At 43.2% G+C, this 22786-nt stretch overlaps 1 protein-coding gene across 5 annotated transcripts in view; it reads right to left on the reverse strand.

The window, feature by feature from the left end:
- Positions 1-22786, reverse strand: part of MITF (melanocyte inducing transcription factor) — a 244566-nt gene that overhangs the window by 105699 nt on the left and 116081 nt on the right. For 2 of the 5 annotated variants that reach the window (XM_030208544.1, XM_030208543.1), the window contains exon 1: positions 12336-12412. The exons of the other annotated variants lie outside the window; for them this stretch is intronic. In XM_030208544.1, coding sequence (XP_030064404.1) covers positions 12336-12391 — 56 coding nt within the window. In that variant the 5' untranslated portion in view covers positions 12392-12412. Of the gene's footprint in view, positions 1-12335; positions 12413-22786 lie in introns of those variants that run through there. 5 annotated transcript variants of the gene reach the window in all.

Consider the following 22786-nt stretch of genomic DNA (forward strand, 5'->3'; position numbering starts at 1 on the left):
TGATCTGTTTTATTACTATCAGCTGAAACATTACATAACTAGCTTACCCTGGGATTCCTTAACTGAAGATGTCCAGGAGGAATTGGCGGAAGCATTTACTATCAGATCACAACAGAAAGTACCACTCACATTCCACCATAGACATATAAAAGACACAATTCCTGAACTGGACTATAAGAAGTTAGCAGAGGTATGGAGTGGAGAACTGGATGGGACTATAATGGCAGCAACTTTGAAAGATCACATCCTAGGGTTGAGACGGATGACTGCAATGGCGGGGCATTGGGAGCTTCAGTACCGGATGGTGATGCGAGCCCATATACCACCGAGGAGGGCCTTTCATATGGGGCTCTCCCCGGATGGAGCATGCCCAAAGTGTGGAGCTGAGGGAGCTACACTTGGGCACATGTTCTGGACATGCCCAGTCACGCGAATATTCTGGGAGAGACTGTTAAGATGGACCTCAAGTATGTGGCAACTCGAGTGGAGCCCTGGACCGGAAATGTTGTTCGGGAAACTACAAATGCAAGGCCAGGTGGTCCCGGGCATTCGGGAGTTTGCGGCTCGGGCCATCATTGTGGCCAAAAAAACTATACTCGCGGCTTGGTTGTCCCCAAAGCCTCCTCAAAACCAATACTGGAGAGGGGAGATGATACAGCTGATGAGATTTGAGAGATTAGAAATCAATCGTCGGCCCCCAGATGGAGAACTGAGATTTCAACGCAGATGGGGCCCCTTTCTAGACTCTATGACACCTGCGGCCAGAGGACATTTATTGAATATGTAAATAAAGCAAATGCAAAAGATTGTATATAAAAGGACAATGGGACCTGCCTCTATAGGGGGGGGGGGAGGGAGGGGGGATAGGTAGTAGACCTAAAGGGGAGGGGGAGGGATGCTAATTCAAGGGAGTGGGAGTTATAAAATTCAGTTGTTAAGAAAATCCAGTCACTGATAACAAATATAGAAACGACTGTATTAGTGGAATATGTTGTCTGGAAATTTGCATTACAATATGTTGTGCTGAGTGAACAACTAATAAAAATCAGTTAAACATAAACAGATTGGTGTTTCAAATTTGAGGTAGTCTACCAACCTATTAAGACTTAACCCAAGCCACACTGCAAATCCATGAGTCCTGATCGTTCACTGAGGGGTCCTTTTACTAAGGTGAGGCAAAACTGGCCCGCGGTAGCATGACCACGTTTTTGGTACGTGCCAGGTCAATTTTTACCACGTCTGGGGAAAAGGGCTTTTTTCCAATGGGCCAGGAAAGAGCATGTGGTGAAATTGAAACCAGCGCGTGGCTATTTATGGCCCGACCCCTTAACACCATCCATTGATCTAGCGGTAAGGGCTCTCTCGGCACATGCCAACTGCCGATTAATGCTGGAAACGCCGCGTGTGGTAGGAAATTAAAACATAATTTGTCCCGGTGTTATGGGCATGCACCAAATCTGAAATTACAGCCGGGGGGGGGGGGGGGGGCGCTAGCCTGGCAGTAGTCTCGTTTTGACGCACGCTGCACACGTGTAGAGCCTACCACGCCTTCGTAAAAGGGCTCCTAAACTTTGCAGGTTCGGACCAATTTTTTGGCGCCATATATAGAATCCACCCCTAAGCGTCAATTTCTACAGACTTTTTATAGAATCCAGGGAGCAATGTTAACAATACACTTAGTAAATCTCAAAAGTGGAAACAAACTGCAACTCGATATCTATGGTTATCCAAAAACTGTAACAAAGAGTCCAGTAATACTTTATGGCAGTATACAATACTTCTTTAAAACCGAGGAAAAGACCTCAAAACACCCAAACGCTTACTTTTAATTTTCAGCGTCTTTAGCGGGGGTCGTGGTATTCATCACTGGTCATAAAATCCTCGTAACTTATTTTTTATTTAGTTTGTCAATGTTTAATATATTTCATCAAATTTTATTTATTCTTTATTAAAATAACCTTTTCTTTATTTTCAGGAATTATTAAAAAAATATTTTTGTGCAAAGACAAATATACGGTCAAACAAGTTAGACCCTTTGTTCATAAAATAAAGAAAAGGTTATTTTAATAAAGGATAAATAAAATTTGATGAAATATATTAAACGTTGACAAAGTAAATAAAAAATAAGCTACAAGGTTTTTATGACCAGTGATGAATACCACGACCCCCGCTAGAGACGCTGAAAATTAAAAGTACGCGTTTGGGTGTTTTCAGGTCTTTTCCTCATTTTTAAAGACATATTGTATACTGCCATAAAGTATTACTGGACTCTTTGTTACAGTTTTTGGATAACAATACACTTAGGAAACATTTATTGAAAAAAAAACCCTTTATAATGAAAAATTATTTGCATTAACATTCTCGGTCATACATACATGAGAAACGGGGATCTAATCTCCAATTTATGGGAAACAGACAGCAGGTTCACTGTAACGATATAACACTTCCTGCTGAATCCTTGTGTACCAAACTACGTGCTACAAATTATACAAATCCCTCAGTGTGGGGTAGGAGGTATAGGGAGGGACAGGTTAACTGATTAAAACTGGGGGTACACATTTGAAATGCTGTAATGATTTTGCGTTCTACAACCAAAGGAGTGTCAAAGATTTTCTGCAGGGCTTTGCACTCAATTCCTGATCACCATGCTTAGTCACCAGACACAAAGAGGCTTCTATCCAGCTTTTCTGCTGGTTGGCATGGATTTACATAACCAACAAGAAAATAAATTCTTGGCATTGTGTGAAATCCTTCACACCCAAGAGCAGTGCACTTTACCTGAGGAAACTGTTCTCTTCTACTGGAAATGAGATAGGTAGTGACTCTGATCCAAAATCTAGTTTTCCATACAAAGGGCTACTGATACCTTCCATGTAGCAAAATGCTAAATATCTAAATCAACCTCTAACTGCACAGCAGTGAAGGAAGGAAGAAAGGTATTTTTAGTACAAAACAGGGCTGCCATGGGGGACAAAATTCCTCAGACCAGATCTTCAAGGAGGGTCTGGCAATGGCTTAGATTTTCACGTGGAAATTAAGGCGTGATGTACAGAATTTGGGGAAAGTGTGTGCCTGCTTTCATGTGAGCTGCATGTGTAGATGTTCCCAGGAAGGTAGCTTAGGTGGAACAGAGACAGGTTGCAATGTATGGGCATATTATATGAGTGTACACTGGTACAGTGCATGCATATATTTACATTTTGTTCAGCACGCATGTGGAGTGGAGTGGAGGAGTAGCCCACTGGTTAGTGGACTTTGATCCTGGGGAACTGAGTTCGATTCCCACTGCAGCTCCTTGTGACTCTGGGCAGGTCACTTAACCCTCCATTGTCCCAGGTACAAATAAGTACCTGTATATACTATGTAAGCCGCTTTGAATGTAGTTGCAAAAACCACAGAAAGGCGGTATATAAGTCCCATTCCCTTTCCATTAATGTGCGCACTGGCATTTGTGCGCCGTAGGTTCTGGATTTGGGAACCTATTTCATAAACTCTATCTGTAGATCTTCAATCCTGACTCATGCGAGGCGGCCAGCCCAGCCTATTTCCAGGGTAAGTAGCAGTAGAATGTGGGTGGGATCCAACCAATCAGAAGCTGTGGGGGCAGATTATATAAACATACATACACATACTATAATGCCCATTCATGCACAGACACACATGCAGGCATATGCAAATATACATGTATGACATTACAGCCCACAAAGCCAAACATACACACACAAATTAGAGATATATGCACATGTGCATATGCAGAGCGGTTGGAAAGAATTCCATGAGCCATGCTCCACATGCTTTCTCCACTTGTTGATTTTTCATGCAGGCATCCTTTTAGAAAATCGAGCCCTAAGAGTATAATTTTATTACAGGGATGTGAACGCGTATATGTTGCATCTGTGATAAAATTGCCTCTCTGAAATCTGTCACTGAGGGCCCCTTTTACCAAGCTGCGGCACAAGCTGGGCCTGTGCACCAAGACCCCCTTTTAAAGCAGCAGGTAAAAGGTAGGTCTTTCTTTTCTTTAGGAAATGGCCGTGTAGCAAGTGAAACACGTGCCGCGTGGCCATATTTTTTTTTGGGGGGGGGAGGGGTGGGAGCCCTTACCACTACCCATTAAGGTGATGGCAAGGGCTCTCGTACTAACCCGGTGGTAACCGGGCAGTGCACAGCACTGCCTTATTTCCGCCAGGTACATACCGGCGCTGCGAAAATAAAAATGACGGTGCGCTGGGATTGGGAACTACTGCCAGGCTGCTGTGGTATCCCAGTTGTACTTCCTTTTTAGCGAGCAGTAAGCCGCTTTGTAAAACGGCCCCTAAGTTACACCTGCACCAAGGCAGGACTAACCTCGTACATGGGTGAACCAGTAAGAACTGGGTCTTATACATTTATTTTAGAAAATGCATAGGTGCTGATACTGCTCCAGCTCTGCTTATTCTCTAGCTCTGTGAACAAATGCCCATGTGAAGGGCAAATGAGTGCAGTATTAACCAAATGGTTAGAGCAGTGGGTTAGAAATGGGGAAGCCCAGTTCAAACCTCACCGCAGCTCCTTGTGATTTGGGCAAGTCATTTACTCTTTCATTGTCTCAGGTACAAATTCAGACTGTGAGACCTACAGAGACAGAAAAATATGTACTATACCTGAGCTTCTGGGCTTCAAGGCGATATATAAAAAAATAAATAACTGGGCACAAATGGTATAGCGTGTAAGGCAAGAGGGGGGCAATCTATTGGGGGGGGGGGGTGGCATGGCAGTGCTGCCACTTATGCCGAATTTTGCTAGGATTGTATAACGGAATCTGGATGACCAAGCGACATGAAGTGGGAACAGGAATGTAGATAGCTGTGTCGCTTATGGACGCCACTGAAATGTCTATACGCCACACAACTATGATATGATAGAGGTGTACAAAATAATGAGTGGGGTAGAGCGGACTGATGTGAAGCGTTTGTTTACACTTTCTAGCAATAATAGAACCAGGGGCACAAGATGAAATTAGAATGTGGTAGGTTTAACACAAATCGGAGACAGTTTTTCTTTACTATGCGTGTAGTTAGACTCTGGAACTCATTGCCGGAGAAGGTAGTGACGGCAGCTGGCCTTGCTGAGTTCAAAGGGGGTCTGGATAGATTCCTGAAGGAAAAGTCCATTGATCGTTATTAAATTTGAGGTTTTTGCCAGGTTCTTGGGGCCTGGATTGGCCACTGTCAGAGACAGAGTGCTGGGCTTGATGGACCTTTGGTCTTTTCCCAGCATGGCGGTGCCTATGTGCTTATGTACGTTCATCAACGGTCTTTATCAAGACCAACGACGTTCTAATTTTAAAGACACACCATTGAAAATATTTGCGCTTGCCAAATATTTTTACTAAGAGTCCTGAAGCAGGCACTATGTGCCGAAACAAGGTAATGTGTTGAGTCATCATTTAATAAAAGTTTTTTTTTTAATCTTCATATCAAGAGTCCTTGGTCTGTTTTGAAGAGTCAGATCCTGTTCCCACTTCTCACGTGGGACTCTGGTGTTCTTTCCACTGCTGTGGTTCTCGACCATGTGATGTTACAGAATAGCTCTCGCCACGCGGCACTGGGTCACCTGAAAGGAGACACTTACTCACAGAACCGTCCTCGTATTGAATGCAAGTAGGCATTACGAGCCAGGTATTCAAAGGCTTTATAAATTTAACAGTGACCACTAAACATACAAATGCCTTACCTGTGAGTTTTCAGCACCACTACACATGGGCATTTGTTCTATATGGGCTAGATTCTATATATATATATATATATGGCGCCTGAAAAATCCACGCGGAATAAATTTCTGCCTAAGCATATTGTACAAGCCATGCAAATTTATGAATGGTATATAGAATTACACTTAGTTGCTATCCCAGTGCCTAAAACTATGTGGATCCATTTACACCAAGGAAAACTTGGTGTAAATAGTGGCTCGTAGATTTAAAACCCTTTAGTGTCCAATGTTCCCATCAATCTGTTCCCATATGGCTTATTACGGGGACATTGGTTATTATGGGAACATTGGACACTAAAGGGTTAAGCACAGCAAGGTGTATCCTATAACAGTACATGTAAATTTACGTGCGTAAATCTAGGCGTGCTATATAGAATCCGGGGGCACATACAGGGGTACCACAGGGATTGCCAATATCACTAATAATTTTCAATGTAATGATGACGCCACTCAGAACAAACAAGTTAAAGCATTTTGTGGTATTTGTCTTGTTTCCATGTGCTTATCCGCACATAGCAAAGTTTCAAGAACATTTTTGGGAGGGAGCATAGCATGGGTGGAGAGTGCGTGTAAATGGCTAATGCAGAGTTAATACAGGAGTACTTAGCGCCCCCTAAAGAGGGGGCAGTAAACTCTAGGCAGCTACCACGTACTAATGACACTAGCCCAAAATAAAAATGTTAAAAAGTGGCATGTTAGATCTGCAGTTAACGCACGAGAAAACCACGTTGAACCGCTTTAACCACAAATCTTAACACAACTTTCGTAAAAGGGTCCTTTAGTCCCTTTACCTTCAAATTGAGACCTCTATGCCTAAATGTAATGAAACTGTCAAATATCAACGGCAATACTCTACTATATTGTCTACAATGCTCAATACATAACTAGTAGAGATAAACTAGGGAGTTAAATGCAACGTTTGTTAAATGTAATGAAAGCTTAATTATTTTACTCAGTATTTTGGGTAGTAGAGTTCTGCTCTGCGTGTGCAGGGGCAGATATCTATGACAGGCCCCCACCCCAAAGCTCATTTTAAGTTTTTTTTTTTAATTTTCTACCTGATTTTAATACAATGTTTGTAAACTGCTTTACATAAGTATTGCCATACTGGGAAAGACCAAAGGTCCATCGAGCCCAACATCCTGTTTCCAACAGTGACCAATCCAGGTCACAAATACCCAGCAAGATCCCAAATATGTACAAAACATTTTATACTGCTTATCCCAGAAATAGTGGATTTCCCCCAAATCCATTTAATAACGGTCTATGGACTTTTCCTTTAGGAAGCCGTCCAAACCTTTTTTAAGCTCCGCTAAGCTAACCGCCTTTACCACATTCTCTGGCAATGAATTCCAGAGTTTAATTACACGTTGAGTGAAGAAATATTTTCTCGGATTCATTTTAAATTTACTACATTGTAGCTTCGTCGCATGCCCCCTAGTCCTAGTATTTTTGGAAAGCATGAACAGACGCTTCACATCTACCCGTTCAACTCCACTCATTATTTTAGAGACCTCAGCCGCCTTTTCTCCAAGCTGAAGAACCCTAGCCACTTTAGCCTTTCCTCATAGGGAAGTCGTCCCATCCCCTTTATCATTTTCGTTGCCCTTCTCTGCACCTTTTCTAATTCCACTATATCTTTTTTGAGATGTGGCGACCAGAATTGAATACAATATTCGAGGTGCAGTCGCACCATGGAGTGATACAAAGGCATTATAACATCCTCATTTTTGTTTTCCATTCCTTTCCTAATAATACCTAACATTCTATTTGCTTTCTTAGCCGCAGCTGCACACTGAGCAGAAGGTTTCAACGTATCATCAACGACGACACCTAGATCCCTTTCCTGGTCCGTGACTCCTAATGTGGAACCTTGCATGACGTAGCTATAATTCGGGTTCCTTGGTAAACAGTTAACAAGCAAATTAGCCAGTGCTGTAAGTTACCACACCTCTGTGCTAATACTATGCTAATTCATGTTAACTGCTTAGTGTCCCCTTTGTAACTCAGGCCCCCGTGTGCGCTATTTTCCATTCCCACCCAAAAACACTCCCCAGGAACAGCTCCCATACTTTTAGTTATATTCAACGAGGGCCATTTTCAGAGAGCCGATTTAAGAATTCAATCACTATTTACTCATATAAATGGCACTGAAAAGTACCTTTCTTTATTAATTCATGCCTGCTGGACCTGGTTTCCAATCAGATGGTGCAAATGCTGACTTCTCATTGGCCAAGACATCCTCAATCTCAAATAATCGACAGTTTGGCAACACCATCAGTAACGTGACACTTGAGATGTGTACAAACGTTTGCAGCAGAAGCCAACAAGATGGGCAAAATTTGTCTATGCAGAAATACCGGCCAAAAAATGTTCCCTTCTGGGAATTCTATCATCAAAGAATTTAACAGGAACATTTTGGATCAAGTAGTCCAAAGAACTTCTGCAGAATTACCCAACTTCTGGTCATTTTTTAAAATTCCTTTTCGTAAATCCTTCATGCCCACTGCCACCTAGAAATCTTTAACCCTTGGTTTTTAAGTTCCCTTTTTTTTTCACATAACTACGTCCTAAAAATAGCTCTACAAGTTAGTGTTTTTCCATTTTTTTTTGCAATCCGCCTTTAAACACACCTTTCACAAGCTGGTAGGCATAATACCTTCCCAACTTAATCTAAACCTCTCTCATAACCCAAGAACATTCAGTAAATAATTAATACACTCCAGAGGTGGCTTTCGCCCGAGTCTTGACTTAATAAAATGCCAGAAGTTGATCTGCTTGAATGCCTGTTCACTTAGGGATAGAGCTTTCAGTCAGACTGTACATCTTAAGTTGTGTTACTACTGTTACTATGTAGCAAAACACATTACAAATGGTTTACGGGCAATAGCTGCATTCCAGAGGCAGAAGGGAAAGACACTCAAACTTCTTTTCAAAAATCGGCAGTACACAAACCTCTTTAAATCACTACCCCCTTCATTCTTTACAGTGTGCCAAAAGATAACCGCCAATTAAAACCCTAACTTTTGCCACTCAATTGGAAGGTTCAGCAGCAAAATGGGGGTGAAACGACAGTTAGATGTCGAAGGGGTCCTTCTACTGAGCTGCGGTAAAAGAGGACATCTGCGCTAGTGTCAGCGCGCGTTGACATGCGCCAAGGCCCCCTTTTACCGCAGTGCGTAAAAGGCTGTCCGTTTTTGGGAAAACGGACGTGCAGTAAGTGAACCACTTACCACATAGCCATTTCAGTGGGGAACCGCGCTAACCCGGCACTAACTGGGCAGTACACGGCACTGCCCGATTACCGCTGGTTAATTTCTGATGCTACAAAAACGGGACATGTTTTTATAGAACCGGAAATGGCACGCACCAGAGGTGGGAATTACCGCCAGGCTCCTGGTGGTAGTTCCAGATTGACACACAGTAAGCCCTCGGTGGGCTTACCGCTCCTTAAGGACCCCTAACTGTACTTAGGCGCTATTCTATAACTGGACGCCAAACTGTTCTAGCATATAAATGCAAAGGAAGTGATCACAGGGGCGGGTCATGGGCGTTCTATTTATTCAATACTGTCAGGCAACTAAGCTGCCTTTAGGCGCTCACATTGATCCCTGCCATAGAGCTGCATTAAGTGGTGTAACCTAGATTTTGATGCTTAATTGCTGATTACGATAGAATTCTATTAAAAGAAATTAGGCACACAAATTTGCCATTACAGACTACAAGCTTAGTACCTAGAATTGGGTGCCTATCTTTTAGCATCCTTTATAGAACTGCCCCCTACAGGACATAGAGGAGATTGTACATAGCAAAAGCTGCCACTGGCAGTGTATTGTATAATATTAGTGCATCAATCATTTATACTAGAGAATGACGTGGGGATGGGGACCCGTGGTAACCACGTGGATGGGACGGGGACATATCCCGCAGGGAAAGATACCACAGGGATGGGGACAGAACCTGCCCACTTTGTCCCCGTGCCATTTTCTACTTCAAAGCCCGTTAATGAACTGGACTGTTATTTATGTTTGAGTGATTCCTACAATGATATTTTGATTTTTTGGAAAAACAAGCAAACATGCTGGCCACAACTAGCAAAATTTGCATGGGGGATCCCGTACATCCTGCTATCAGCACTTCTTCTAAGAAGACTTCTTCTATTGCAGGAAGGACTGTGAAAGACAGGAGAGCTAGACTGAATCCTGAGATTGTTGATGACTTCTTATTCATCCACAGATTTAAAAAACCATAACAGTGCTCCATAGGGCATATTTTTCCCCTCTAAGAGTTGTATTTTGTACCCACGGACATTTTAACAGGATGGATTAGGATTCTTTGGGGTAGTAGAAATTAGCTATTGTTGGGGATGGAAGGGTAGAGGGTGGTGGTGGTGGGAGGGTTATTATAGCTGCTCGTTGTTATTATTGTTTTCTATTTGTAATATACACAACAGTTGCACAGCATATTGTTCCTTTTTATACTTTAATAAAAAGATTTAAATATAAAATCATAAGTGTTTGAGGCTTCTGCAGATCAGGACAGAGCCCATGAGGATGGGGTGTGGACGGGGCCAGAACCTGCCGGGATGGAGACAGGGTGAGGATGGGAACAGAACCTGTAGAGATGGGGTGGGGGCAGAGACAGAACCCATGGGGAAAGGGCAGGGACAGGGACAAACTTTGTCCCCATATCATTCTGTAATTTATACAGCACGATACCACAGAGTTTAAAAAGGGGTTAGACAGTTTCCTAAAGGACAAGTCCATAAACCTCTACTAAATGGACTTGGGAAAAATCCACAATTCCAGGAATAACATGTATAGAATATTTGTATGTTTGGGAAACTTGCCAGGTGCCCTTGGCCTGGATTGGCCGTTGTCGGGGACAGGATGCTGGGCTCGATGGACCCTTGGTCTTTTTCCAGTGTGGCATTACTTATGTAAAGGAAGCACACTTCAGACACATTCTAAAATGCGCTAAAATCTGTTTAACATTCACTAACAGCCAGTGTTAATGCATTGCAAATGAAGCTTGCACTTCCGTAGATGGTAAAGAACACGTGGACATGCAGACAGAACAAACTACAATAGTGACAGTGCAGTTTGGGGGGGGGGGGAGTGGAAAAGGGGTTAATGCACAAAGTCGACAACAGAAGATGAGGTCAAAGATTATGATGGCCCAGAGTAGTGGACAGAGCAGAAAAAAGGAGGGCTGGGTAGGTGGTGGAGGGACTTTTATGTCCAGAATGGTTGCTGTGCAGGAAAAAGATGGGGGAGGGAGTGGGACAGGAGTAGGAAGAGACGTGTAGAGAAATTATCAGGAAGTGAAAAGAATGCTCAGATCTCTGCATCCCACTTTAAATTTGCCTAACACCAGGATACTTTATTTGGTATTTTAATTTGGATTACCATTCAACAAGTTATAAGCGATTGGAAGGACATCTCTTTAAATCCAGTTGTTTGGTGGAATGCAGTATGCTTTGGTTTTAAATAGGAAATGAAAGCATCTGAAAAAGAACAAGAAAACATCTGACTGTAATGAAATTAAGGCAACCTGTGGAGGGCTATTTTATTAACAATCTAACTTTAATCCTTACATGCCATTTGCGTACAATCTTTTCTTTTATTTGGACTGACGGGCTGGATTTTTTAACAAGTACTGTTTTTGTTCTCATAATGTACAAGTTAGATTATTTTTATGCAATTGATGAAGGAGAAAAACATTAAGTGTTTGAACTTTAAAATGGAAAGTAAAAAGAATGGTGTTGCCTCAAAAGAGTTTTGCTTATCATAAACTAGCCATTCCTATGCAGCGTTTCACATGAACCAGTGTTCTTTACTTTTGCTGATGAATCTATATATTGGTTTCTCAATCTCTCTATTAGTGACTCACCAGGGGAGGGGGGGGGGGGCCTTTCACTTAACAGTGGCAACTTAAATTTAAAGACATACACCTGTATAGTGGACGGATAGACTAATGTTAGCCCAGTGGGATAAGAACCTGGGGAACTGGGTTCGATTCCCATTGCAACTCCTTGTGACTCTGGGCACTTAACCCTCCATTCCTGCAGGTACAAAACTTACAAAGATTGTGAGACCACTAATGGAACCTACCACAGAAAGGCAGTATTTTCAAATCCATGATCCTTTACCCTGTGTATCTACTGTTTTCTGAATTACTACATATGTCAACTTTCTATGTGCTCTGAAAATGAGCACCTATACTTCAGGCGCAAATCAATTAAATCCCATCATTTGAAAAGGTTCATTGATGTAGCTGTCAGCCCAAATACACTCTTATCCCGACTGAAATGGAGTGACGGGTATCGTGATGACAAAGTTTCAGATAAAGGAAATGAGCGACAGACACAGGGGTACCCATAGAAGGGAGCATTCAAAAACAGATGTACAGAAACAAACAATTGTGGCCAATTATCATTAAATTCTGGGGAGGGAGGGGGCAGGCGACCTCCCCCCCAACCCTTGCATGGTGTCATCTAGTGACCAGGCAGTCTTTGCATCTTGATGTCTTACCTGCTTTCTTCCTTTCCTAACCTAAACAAACTGAAGGGAAAAGTTCCTTACCGCTGGAAGCTCTGGAAGGAGCAGGGCAGGAACATGTGCAGCTTCAGCGGCTCCATCTTCGTCTCCTTCCAGGTGCTGCGCGAGCCCTTGGAGCCCAGAGTGAAAGTCAAAGGGAGCCCCGGCCGGGGAGGGGAGGGGGGAAGAGGGAGGTGGCGCCGGGGGGTGGGGCTGGCGAGCGGGTCCAGGCAACGCCAATCCGGGCTCAGCTCTCGCCTTGAGCCGCCGGTGCCTTTCCCTGGATCAGGCAGACCTGTTCAATCCAGCGCCTACCTGGGTCTCTCTCTCTCTCTCCCCCCCCCCCCCCCCCCGGCCCGAAACGTGGACTTTCCCAGGCACTTCTCAATCTGTTGATTGCACAGGCTAAAAATAATTCCTGTGCATATTTTCCATCGGGTTACTTGCTGCACTGCTGCTGTGGCTTAGGACACTTGTTTGCGTTGAGCTGCAAAACCTTTTCTTTCTTCTCTTTCTTAAGCCCCCCCCCCTCGATCTCTGGAACTAATACCCCCAGGTGCCACAGGTCGGTGTGGCTGTGCTGACTGCAGGATCCCAGGGCTATGTTCGGGTGGGTGAGAACCAAGGCGTGATCAGACAGTGCCAGCAGCAGGTCCTGCAAAATGTCCTCGTCCCCATCCTCGCGACAGCCTGTAATTCAGTTTAGCTGTTACTATCATTATTATGTTTTTAAGCAGGTTGGGGGTCATTTTATCAACAACCTGCACAGCTGAAATCTACACCAGAGTTTCTCATCTCAACCCGTTTCTCGGAAAACATCAAGTTGGTCTGGATTCAGGGCTTTCACAATAAATATTTATGAGAGAGAATTTGCATGTACTACCTCCACTGTATACACATCTGTTTCATGCATATTCATTGTGGATGTCCTGAAAACCTAACTGATTGGGTGTGGCCAAAGCCAGGACTGAGAGCCACTGATCTACTCCTATAGCTTGTGCAGCCTCTGCAGGATTTTCAAAGCAAAGGTTTTGAAAATTACCCCAGAAAAACTGTGGAAACATATAGGGTCTGATAGTCAGCCATCCATGGTGAGTGCTGTGCGCAATGCTGACAGCGTTATTGCAGGAAATTCAAAGCCAATTAAGTGCCGCTGAATATTATCAGCTAGCCCCCACCAAGCCATTGAACAGGTCAACAGCTGGCTAAATTGTATTGAATATCAGGCCCATAGTTTTCCGAATCTGTCAGCTTGCTTAAAGAAAAAGCTCAAAGGCATTAACAACCCACTCCTAGCAATTTAAGTGATGTTTATAGGTCAACCCAAGGTGCTTTATATTCTCCCTGCAGGGCTGGACTGCAAATATTCAAGTAGCATTTTCAGACTGTGATTCATCCTCAGGAGATGCACACCTAGCTGTTAACTCCATCTCTAAAAATCAGTATCAAACTGCAATCCAATCTACTTGAATACATTCATATCCCTAGGTGCCAAGGCTGTGGCTGATGGAATCAAATTTATTATTAGCATTGGTAGGAATAGTAAATTTACAATGATCACTCTGCACGTACAAATTTAAATGCTAAGCAACAACATAGTACAAGGTGAAATGAAGTGTGTTCTGTGTTTATTTGAATTCCAGCAATGAATGACTGAGCAAGTCTTACTCATAATTGGGAAGGAAAGCTCCAGATGCTAAGACTAGAGTTGGAAACTAAGAGGTAGCAGATGTGTGAGGCATTTCCTCCTCCACAGATGCAGAAAGGACAACTCCCCCCCCCCCCCCCCCCTTATTTTCAACTTCTGATCTTGGACTTTTGTGATCTCGGTTTAAATTTTAGATTTTAGTTGCACAGACTGGGCAGCTGTATCTGTTGAAACTGATTAAAAATCAAAGCTGGAACAGGCAGTTGTCAAGCCCTATGACATAGTGCTGTACCTTCATCTGATGACTGTCAGAGTAGGGTTGCTATATTTGCTCCCCCCAACGCTCCCACTACGCCCCCTGTCACACACTCCACCCCACCCCTCGTGACACACAGCTCCTGTCACATCCCCTTGCCCCTATCACACACCCCTAAAGGTGTCCTATCCTCCCCTCCCCTTACAAACAAGGTAGTAGGATTATGTTAGGCATCAGAAAAAGTATATATGGATTACTACCAAAAAGTAGATAAATGAAGGGTATCAGAAATGATCTTCTCTGATATAGGGTTACTATATGTCTGGTTTTACCCGGACATTTCCTCTTTTTGAGGACATGGCTGGGCAACCGGGCGGGTTTTGCCTGCATGCTGTTCCTTCAAAATGGCCGCCAAGAGTTGAAGCGGCCTCGTGAGACTTGGCGGCCATTTTGAATCTGCGCCAGGACCGGAGTCAGCAAGGAACTGCATGCAGGCGCTGGGGGGCCGGAAAGAGGGGGTTCTTTCCTGCCCGGAAGAGGTCACTAGACCACCAGGGCAGGAAGGGAAGGGGAGTGGAGGATAGGACACCACTAAGCCGGCCCACCAGCCTGCCCGTTTGTCCGGAAATCCGGACAAATGGGCAGGCTGGCAAAACCCGCCCGGTTGCCCGGCCATGTCCTCAAAAAGAGGACATATGGTAACCCTATGTCAGAGAAGACCATTTCTGATACCCTTCATTTATCTACTTTTTGGTAGTAATCCATATATACTTTTTCTGATGCCTAACATAATCCTATTACCTTGTTTGTTTTCATGGGATATAGGGCTCCTTTTACTAAGCGGTGGTAAGCCCAACGCGGGCTTACCGCTCGCTAAACAGGAAGTACCGCTGGGCTACCACAGCAGCCTGGCGGGACTTCTCACCCCTAGCGCCCCATCATTTCTGGCGCTACAAAAATGTATTTATTTTTGTAGCACCAGAGTGTAGCCGGCAGTAATCGGGCAGTGCCGCGCGCTGTTCGGTTACCACCGGGTTAACACGGGAGCCCTTACTACCACCTCAATGGATGGCAGTAAGGGCCTCCCCCCACACACAAAATGGCCACGCGGCAAGTGCTTTACTTGTGCACGGCCATTTCTTGCAGGAAGGCGAGACTTCCCTTTTACCAGCTGCGGTAAAAAGGGGCCTCGGCACATCTGTAAAACACACACCGAAGCCAGCTCCAGCCCCCTTTTGCCACAGCTTGATAAATGGGGACCATAGTTAATATCTTCCCTATTTTGTGGGTTTGCCCTTCATTTGTGGCAGGATATAGTATAGATTTAACATCCCCCTTGAAAAGTGCATTCTGCATATCCCAAGAACAGAAAAGTGCACTCTGCACCTCCCAGGAACAGAGGACTAGTTATTACTAAAGAACTAGGCAAACTGGAACAATAAAGACATTTATTAGGGCACCTTATAAATCATCTTGTTAGAATTTCATTTTATACCAAGAAAGCTGCTCATTTACTGCAAAATGAAAATAGCAATGGTCCTTATTTTAGAAGCCCTATTCACAACTTAACACGTAAATACCTAAATTTACTCATGTGTAAACCACACTTTTATGCCAGCATTTATTAACATAGTAGATGATGGCAGGAAAAAAAAAAAAAGACCTTCACGGTCCATCCAATTTACCCAAATAAGATAAACTCATAGCATATGATGCAACTTATAGGTTTTTTTTTACCAAACTGCAGTAAAAAGTGGCCTTAGCGCGTGCTGACGTGGCTCATTCCCACTCGCTGCCATTTTTTCCTCATGGGTAAAATGGCCACGCTCTAATTTTTACACTTAGCGCATGAGCCCCTACCGCCATGAGCTGTGCTAACCGATAAGGGCAGAACACACCTAACTCTCCATTCCCATACCCAATGTCAAAATTACCACAGGATGCCTGAGTGTACCCGCAGTACAGCATTTTAAGCTGTGGTAAGCACGCATTCGTGGGGATGAGGAAAGGGAAATGGGACTCAATATACTGCCTTTCTGTGGTTTTTGAAACTACATTCAAAGAGCTTTACATAGTATATACAGATACTTATTTGTACCTGGGGCAATGGATGGTTAAGTGACTTGACCCGAGTCACAAGGAACTGCAGTGGGAATTGAACCCAGCTCCCCCAGATCAAAGTTCATTGCACTAACCACTAGGAATCTCCTCCGCTGCTTGAGCAGTCTGCCATTTTCAGGACACAGACCATAGAAGTCTGCCCAGCACTGGCTTTATTTTCCAATTACTGGAGTTACGATCTCAGCACTGCTAAGTTTTGGTTTGATTCCATTCTCTTTCCATATAGGAATCCTTTGTGTTTATCCCACACATTTTTTTGAATTCTGCTACCGTTTTCGTCTTCACCACCTCCCCTGGGAGGGCATTCCAGGCATCCACCCCCCTCTTCATGAAAAAGTAGTTCCTGATATTACTCCTCAATTGACCCCCTGTAACCTTTTTTATTTATTTTCATTTCTATCCCACATTGGCTAAGTCGCCTTATTTTCTAACTCCTCTTACTCTCTTACCTATCTATATGTTCCATCTTTGCTTTACCCTTCACTGTAAATTAAAATGTTCTATTACATATTGTGTTGACATTGTAAGTAGTATACTATGCCATACTTTGTATTGTTATTTGAATATTTTTACTGCTGTAATTGTCTATTGCTCATGTTTGATCTATTCTTACTGTATACTGACTTGAGTGAATTCTTTCAAAAAGGCGGTAAATAAATCGTAATAAATAAATAATTTTTTTAAAACTCTACACTTGTATACTTGCAGTAGCTGTAGATTGCAAGGGGGAGGAGCTGGGGTGTAACTAAAATCTGCATGTATTTCTAAAGCAGAATGCACTTGCATTTCCCACCATATCAACATTTGGTCTTAACATAGTAACATAACATAGTAGCAGAGCCGGTAGTGGGAGGCGGGGCTGGAGGTTGGGAGGCGGGGATAGTGCGGGGCAGACTTATACAGTCTGTGCCAGAGCCAGTGGTGGGAGGCGGGACTGGAGGTTGGGAGGCAGGGATAGTGCTGGGCAGACTTATACGGTCTGTGCCAGAGCCGGTGGTGGGAGACAAGGATAGTGCTAGGCAGACTTATACGGTCAGTGCCAGAGCCGGTGGTGGGAGGCGGGGATAGTGCTGGGCAGACTTATACGGTCTGTGCCAGAGCCGGTGGTTGGGAGGCGGGGCTGGTGGTTGGGAGGCGGGGATAGTGCTGGGCAGACTTATACGGTCTGTGCCCTGAAGAGCATAGGTACAAATCAAAGTATGGTATACACAAAAAGTAGCACACATGAGTTGTCTTGTTGGGCAGACTGGATGGACCGTGCAGGTCTTTTTCTGCCGTCATCTACTATGTTACTATGTATGTTACTATGTAGATGATGGCAGAGAAAGACCTGCACGGTCCATCCAGTCTGCCCAACCAGATATCTCATATGTGCTACTTTTTATGTATACCTGACCTTGATTAGTATCTGCCATTTTCACGGCACAGACCGTAGAAGTCTGCCCAGCACTAGCCCCGCCTCCCAACCATCAGCTCCACCCCCCCACCACCGGCTCTGCCACCCAATCTCCACTAAGCTTCTGAGGATCCATTCCTTCTAAACAGGATTCCTTTATGTTTATCCCACACATTTTTGAATTTCGTTACCGTTTTCATCTCCACCACCTCCCGTGGGAGGCCCAGTTGAAAAAGAAGGAAGCAGATGACCATATTACACCTGTGACTGACCCAACCGACTGGTTCAGCAATATGGTAATAAAATAAAGCCTGAGAAGCTTAGAATTTCTACTGATCCAAAGTTTCTATACCTTTCAGTGAAGAGATCTCACCGTAGCAAGCAAATACTGGAAGATGTCTTATATGAGCTGCCCAAAGCTCACTTGTTTACAATTGCTGATACATGATTCACTCCTGCAATGTAAATTAGGGGGACTTTTACAAAGGTGCACTGAAAAATGGCTTGTGGTAGTGTAGACACGGGTTTTGGGTGATCGCCAATCCATTTTTCAGCGCGCCGCCACTGCCTTTCACATGTAGGTTTGGGCCAGATTAAGGGAGCTCTTCCCCTTATTCCCCCCCTCTACTCTGAAAATAAATAAGGATTGAGGTCTCTGTTGTTAATTAGCTGCATGTACACAGGTAGGTTTGCAATATTGCAGATAATTAAAGGAGCAGCCTAATGGTTACAGTAGCGGGCTAAGAACCAGTGAAGACATAGTTCAAATCCCACTGCAGCTCCTTGTCATCCTGGACAAGTCACTTATCTTCCACTGTCTTGTGCCAAATTAGGGGCCCCTTTTACTAAAGGGTTTTGAGCACTTAACACAGGGTTAGCATTCAGTAACAGACTACCGCACGAGAACGTTAATTCAATTCAGGTCTTATATACCACTAATATCCCCTTTCCAGGGTTCAGTGCGGTTTACATTGATTCGACTGTAAAATTATAAGCTTGTATAAGGAGATTAAGCTATAAGTCTCAAGGGAGGTAATGGCATAATTGCAAGGAACTGATGGGACAGTCTTTGGTGAATAAGAGTGCAGTGAGGAGGAGATCATCCAGTGGATTTTGGGGAAAACGAACATTTTTAGTTTCTTTCTAAAGCTAAGGTAGTTGTTGTCCCTTCTAATGGCAATGGGGAGGGAGATCCATAAGGCAGTTCCAATCACTGGAAAGACTGAGTTGCAAGTCTTCAACAATACCTACAACCCTAGTAGGGATGGGAAGATAAGAAGAGCTGGTCTTTTAGTCTTTTTGAACAGACCAGATTTAGAGATGCTATCTTGGTCAGTAGATTAGATGTAGAATTTGAAAAATAATGCAGGAGGCTTTAAGGGATTATGTGGCAGTTTCTGAATTTATCTGTGAGCGGGTGTAGCATGGGTGGAGAGTGGGAATGAAGGAAGCAGCTAGTACATTATACTTAGTGTGTGCTAATTGCCTAACGCAGAGTTAACATGGGAGCACTTAGTGCCCCTAAATAGGGGGCAGTAAGTGGACCCGTGTTAACATTCTGCAGGTACTGCATGCTAATGGTTACATGAACCCAGGACATGCAGTAAAAAAAAAAAAAAATAGAATGAACGACTCTAAAAAGCAATACATTAAATCTAGGCTTCGTGCATGGTAAAATCCTGCGTTACAATGCGTAAAGTGCAGATTTTATTGCACTTTAGTAAAAGGATGCCTTAGATTGTAAGCCCTCTAAGGACAGGAAAATATGTAAATGTGACAAAAAAATGCCGATGCTTATATATGTAGATTGTGAAATATCGACTTATACGTGTATACTGCTGAATTTTCTCCATTCAGGGCTACAATGTGATTCTATGTAAAATGTCTGCTCCTACCACACATGCACTCCTGCCTGTATATTACAACAGGCTCTATGTTGGCAGATGCTCTTCTAAAATACCAGAATTGTACATTAATGTATCAATTCTGATTTCTATATTCTATCTTAAAATGGGGCTATGTAATAGTATGAGAGAGCATAGAGAGAAAATAATCCTCATCTTCTAGTTCTCAAAATCCTAGTCAAGAATCTTAAAGATGTACAATCATAGATTTGTGGTGTCTGAGAAGCTGCCACACAAACCGTTGCACCTCTTAATCTTCGGAATGTTTTCATGAACCAAACCTTCAACTGATGGTTAAGTCATAGGCTTTTTTTTTTTTGTTCCCTATGCTCTATTAAGTCTTCTGAAAATGCAGAATTAAAGTTTATGGCAACCATCAAGTCCCATTGCATCGTGGAAATAGTGCTACTGGAAAAAAATGCCAAAAGATTCAGTCAAGGCCCAACAAGTAAGATTTTTTTCAGGACTTGACCTTTACTGACTTCATGATGTAGATACCCTGACGACAATCAGGAAGGCAAAATATTAGCATATTTGACTCCTGTGGAAATGAATTTTAAAGAACCAAACACTGCAACTTCTCCACAAGTCATTGTTGAAAAGGATAACACCCCTCACCCACCAAAAATGTTACGAATTTCATCTGAATTGGATTTTATGACCCAACCAAATTAACGTTCTTCAACTTCTAGGCAACCCCCAACTTGAAACAGTCAAACTGTTCACGCATCTGTGGCTGGAGCAAAGAGTCCGATCTGAAACTTGGGAAAGATAATGCCAGAAATTACTCTGAACGGAGCCGTTAGTCTGAATCAATCATCACGTTTTGCGACGTCTACAAATTTTAATTTCTGAAAGGGGATTAAAAAAAACACATCCCAATAAAATTATGAATTAAGTGTCCATGTGTTAATATAGTACCGCTAGTTATGAATAGCTGCTTTTCAACTTCTAAGAATCAACAGTCACCTTGCTAGGGATTTGTTGAAAGCAGTTCAGTCAGTTTCTGCTTTATCAGTGAATACAGACGACGTTAGAGTGAGCCTGCAATCTACCAAGTTCAATGAGAAGTCTGAAAACTAAAAGGAAGTAGAACAATAAGTGAGAAGACTGGTGTAGAGATATGATTATGCCACACTGATAATGTCTCTATTCTACAGGCGTCAAACCAGTTTATCCTCCTTATCAGAGAAAGCAAACAGGAGAGATAATGTGGTCGCCATCAAGAGCATTAAATATTTTTTACTCGACGGCAAAAATATCATTTTTGGTGCTTATCCATGGCTTGGCTGTTAGCTCGTGGCAGTAACGCACATTGTGAACTGTTTAAAAAGCACAAAGAGTGCTGTAAATATTTGCAGGCAACTTCGTTATGGTCTACAGAGCAAGCAAGAGATTGGCCACAGGCACTTCCACAGGGGCTGCGGATAAATAACGGAGGGTGGTATGAGAGAGTGTAACACACGTCAGCATAGCTCAGAACTCTGGCAAGCTGCATGCTTTCCCAGTCCCAAAATCTGCAAACAAGCTAATTGAGTAATGAAATACCTCTTTTGTTTAAAAAAAAAAAAAAAAAAAAAGAAGGTGAAAAAGGACTGGCCTGGTTCCATTCCCAGAGCAGGTCATTTGTTCCCCAGGTTGACAAGGGTTGCTGCAAAACAAGGAAGGAAGTCCCAGTAACTGAAAAACGTGTCTACTGACTGGATTTATAACTCATCAAGCAACTGCCTTGCTAGTTTCACACACACAAGGACTAACATTGGCAGCAAATACTTTATTGTAGCAGGAGTTGCTTTTCCACTCCTACCCTAGCTGAGATCATTTTCGCGACCCTTTCTGTCTGCACCTACACCTTTAAGTTAGTTCCCTTATTCTCTAACTCCTGTTACTCTATCTTATCTGTCTATATCTTCCACCTTCGCTTACATCCTATGCTGTCTATTAAGATGTTTTATTGCGTATGGTGTTGATACCATATTGCTTTGGGTGAATGTTTTCAAAAAGGTGGTAAACAAATCCAAATAAATTATGCATGCAGAATGGATGTGAAGGAAAAATTAGGTCTTTCCTGATAATTGTCTTTCCATTAGTCCTTTCCACTATTCCAGAACCTGTGGGATAGTTGTGTCTATCAACCAGCAGGTGGAGATAGAGAGCTGAAAACTGAGCTGAGACATATCCTTCTTGGCATCCAGTCCAGCTCCTCAGTATTTGCGTAGTAAGGAGAAACTATGAACAAACACAACAACCTCAAACAACTCACTAACCGAACACTAACCAGATGAGCAAATATGTGTGGATCTCTCTCATCTCTGCACAACTTGTAGAGAACACCAGGTATGTAGGAAACACCATTCAAGGTGACAGTCATTATTTGACCCATTACTTCACACCCAAAAGGGCAGTTTAACTAGACGTGACTTTGACACTGCATCTGCTGCCCAATGCCGCAACCAGTTGCCGACACGCCGTGACAACAAAAGACATCCTGTGGGCCATAACCCATGTCATAAATAGCTTCTGGCAAGTAGGCAAACCCTACTTCCACCTGGGTGTTATGGTGCCCGTCTTGTGTTGCAGACTGCTGACGCCACTTCAGGCATGCTCTAGCCACAAATAAGCTGCAAACTGTCGCTTGAAGACCCAAAGAGGCCACTTCAAAGGCTTGTTTCAGCAAGCCTTCTAGCTTCCTATCTTGTAAGTCATTTAGGGCAATGCCTCCTTCCAATAGTAAGGTGGTCTTCTTAGTCACTGCCATAAAAAAGGGAGTCCCACCCTAGGAAGCTGCAATTTCTCTTTCTCCTCTAGAACCAAGTTGATATAATATTTAGAACTATTATAGAAAGGAGTGGATGCTTATTTTATGTGTGAGTTTGTTTGGTTTTTTGATGTACACAATGATTTTGCACGCTGTATTGTACACTGCCAAAAATGGTAGATTGTGCAATATAGAAATCTACTAAATAAATAAATATTCAGTGGAACCTAATCAGTTAGAAAGCCTTCTGTCTGGTTGAATTCTGCTGGCCTGCTCTGTCCCTGACATTTACTGGCACTTAACTGAGAGATGCCACAGAATCTCAGTACAGACCACTGCGGCGCTATTAGTGGAGTGGAGGAGTGACCTAGTGGTTAGAGCACTGGTCTTGCAATCGAGAGGTGGCCGGTTCA

The sequence above is a fragment of the Microcaecilia unicolor genome, chromosome 6 (genome assembly GCF_901765095.1).
Source record: "Microcaecilia unicolor chromosome 6, aMicUni1.1, whole genome shotgun sequence".
NCBI classification, from domain to species: domain Eukaryota; kingdom Metazoa; phylum Chordata; class Amphibia; order Gymnophiona; family Siphonopidae; genus Microcaecilia; species Microcaecilia unicolor.